Source organism: Puntigrus tetrazona, chromosome 8, assembly GCF_018831695.1.
Source record: "Puntigrus tetrazona isolate hp1 chromosome 8, ASM1883169v1, whole genome shotgun sequence".
NCBI lineage: Eukaryota > Metazoa > Chordata > Actinopteri > Cypriniformes > Cyprinidae > Puntigrus > Puntigrus tetrazona.
In genome coordinates, this window is record NC_056706.1 from 22,075,004 (window position 1) to 22,077,391 (window position 2,388).

A 2,388-nucleotide genomic window follows, 5' to 3' on the forward strand; every position below is an offset into this window, starting at 1 on the left:
GGGTTTTAGGACTACAGGCCGAATCAAGTATTTGATCAGTGTTGCCATTGTTTCCTTGCAGTCGTTTGAAATTTTTTTATCCTGCAGATGTTTTCCTGATATACTCAAAAAGCATCAAAGCCGAACCGGATCTCTCAAGTACTGAAGGATCTATAATACTTATGCTTCTTTCTAATATATCTGCAAAGCTGCGTTAAGATGCTTATAATTACACAACGTGAATAATTTACAGAATCGTTTTTTTTAAATGAAGAACGTGGCGGCATTTCAGAATAACGGTCAACAGGCCACTGAGTTGCTGAATATTAAAACCCATTAGTCAATTATTTTATTATCAGTTTCCATCCTCAAAAAGAACCTAAATTAAAAATCTATTTAAAGCGTACATAAAATACACAGTTTTAACATAATACAAAATAATAAGCTTGATGTGATGCATACTTGTCAAACTTGCATAATTAAAACAGGTGTGCTTTATAAAATCACGGCATAGTTTACTACTTGCATATTTTTTGATTTTATTAAAATAATAATAATTCAAAATGCATGAAATTTGTTTAGGATCAGCATAAAACGATTCAATTCATTCGCTCGAAATGGATGAAATACGGCTAGCCGCGCAACAAGGGATATTCGATTTATTTAAAACGTGAGATTTATTTATTGATGATAAATATATAAACATGGCTGTCGTGTAAACTCATTCCGTTTATTGCAGAAATCCTACACGTTTTTACGTGACATCACATTAAGTTTATTTGTTTGTTCATGTGAACTGTGAAATCCAAACGGATGGAATTTTTCTATGAAAATCAAATACATCTACGATTTTTCGTTTTAAAAACTCCAAATGTTTATAATTTATTATCTCCTTCTGACTGTTAAGTTTAAACCCCAAAACAACCCATAAAGAACTTGGCATGGTGATATTGACAGTCAGCAAACCTCAAGCTACTTCGTCGATGTGCAGAATGTTTGTCAACCTAATCAGTATCAGCTGTGCAATAATACAATCGCTGCCATTTGCCAAAACCCATTTGCAACCATTGTCAATCATGTTGCTCCTTTTCTAATGCCTGAAAAATGGAGCACTTCATTTTTCACCGGCGTAACCAGCAGTTTTTCTTGTGCAAATGACTTAGATCTACTCATTCCTGGTAGCACTGCGGTTCGTCAAGGCCTGGGCGAGGTGGTGGACGAGAAGGGGGCGGGGCTCGTCCGGGCGGAGCCGCCTGAGGGGGCGGAGGCAAGGTGCTGGGCGACGAGGCCTGCATGAAGTTTGTTGGTGGCGGTGGTGTGGGTGGAGAAGGAGGCAGAGCCACGTTGATGTTCAGAGAGGTAGGAGGAAGGGCTCGGGTCGGAGGTGGTGTGTAAGGGGGAGGGGTTATGGATGCTGGGGGCGGAGTTGATGGCAGAGGGGGCAGGGTGGAGTTTGGTGATTGGCCGGAGCAGCGCGGGGTGGGCGGCAGGGTGCCCTGCGGGACAGGAGGGCATCGGCTGTGGGGGAGGCTGTAGATGTGACTCGACGGGTTGTTGTAAAGTGGGTACCGAGGAGGCGGGCAGGATTTCACACGGGTAAATTTCATGCAGCGACCCTGGAGAGTCAAACATTTACATTTTCATTTGCTCTTAATGAATGCACGTGAATATGAATACATATATAAGAAAAAATATAGATTTCATTTTTATTTACTTTCAGAAATCATGTTTTTTTATGGTTCATTTCAAGTAATATAAATCAAACTGAAGTTGGGTTGTTTTGATTAAATAAGGATAACTTAACTACAGGTGATTTACAAAATTAAAGTTCATTAAAAGTAAAAATTTTTAAATAAAAGTTTTTTTTATGGCAAAAGAAAAAATATATATAAATAAAAAAGTTTAAAAACTTTTCAGACAATTTTATGGTGAAATACCGTTTTTGAAAGTGAAAAGGGACGTGCAATTTACAGGGAAAAGCTATACATTTTTCTTTGAAATAGCTTTCTTTTTCGTCGTTATTTTCTTTTCAGTTATGTTTATTGGGGTTGTACCTTACATCGAATTTTGTTAAATTAATGTTTATTGCATTATTTTAAGTTAGTTCACCCAAAAATTTCAATTAGCCTGTCTTTTACTCACCTTGTGACTTTCTTCTTTCAGATGGATCCAATCAGAGTTATATTAAAAATTGTCCAGCTCCCTCCAAGTGTTTTCATGGAGATGAACAGGTAAATGATAGGCTAATTTTACATTTTTGGGTGAACTAACCATTTAAGTTTCATGTATGTTTAGTGTTTGTGTGAATGATACTTCTACATATGCTATTATTTAAAAACTGCTTGTGACAGGCTTTATCTCAGATTTTTTAATAGTTTGGTATATTTACAATATATATATATATATATA

At 36.8% G+C, this 2,388-nt stretch overlaps 1 protein-coding gene across 1 annotated transcript in view; it reads right to left on the reverse strand.

The window, feature by feature from the left end:
- Window positions 1–6: 6 nt before the first annotated feature.
- The window catches only part of antxr1a (ANTXR cell adhesion molecule 1a), a 35,078-nt gene continuing 32,696 nt past the window's right edge, over window positions 7–2,388 (reverse strand). The window contains exon 20 of the mRNA XM_043246221.1: window positions 7–1,595. Coding sequence (XP_043102156.1) covers window positions 1,149–1,595 — 447 coding nt within the window. The 3' untranslated portion in view covers window positions 7–1,148. The remainder of the gene's footprint in view (window positions 1,596–2,388) is intronic.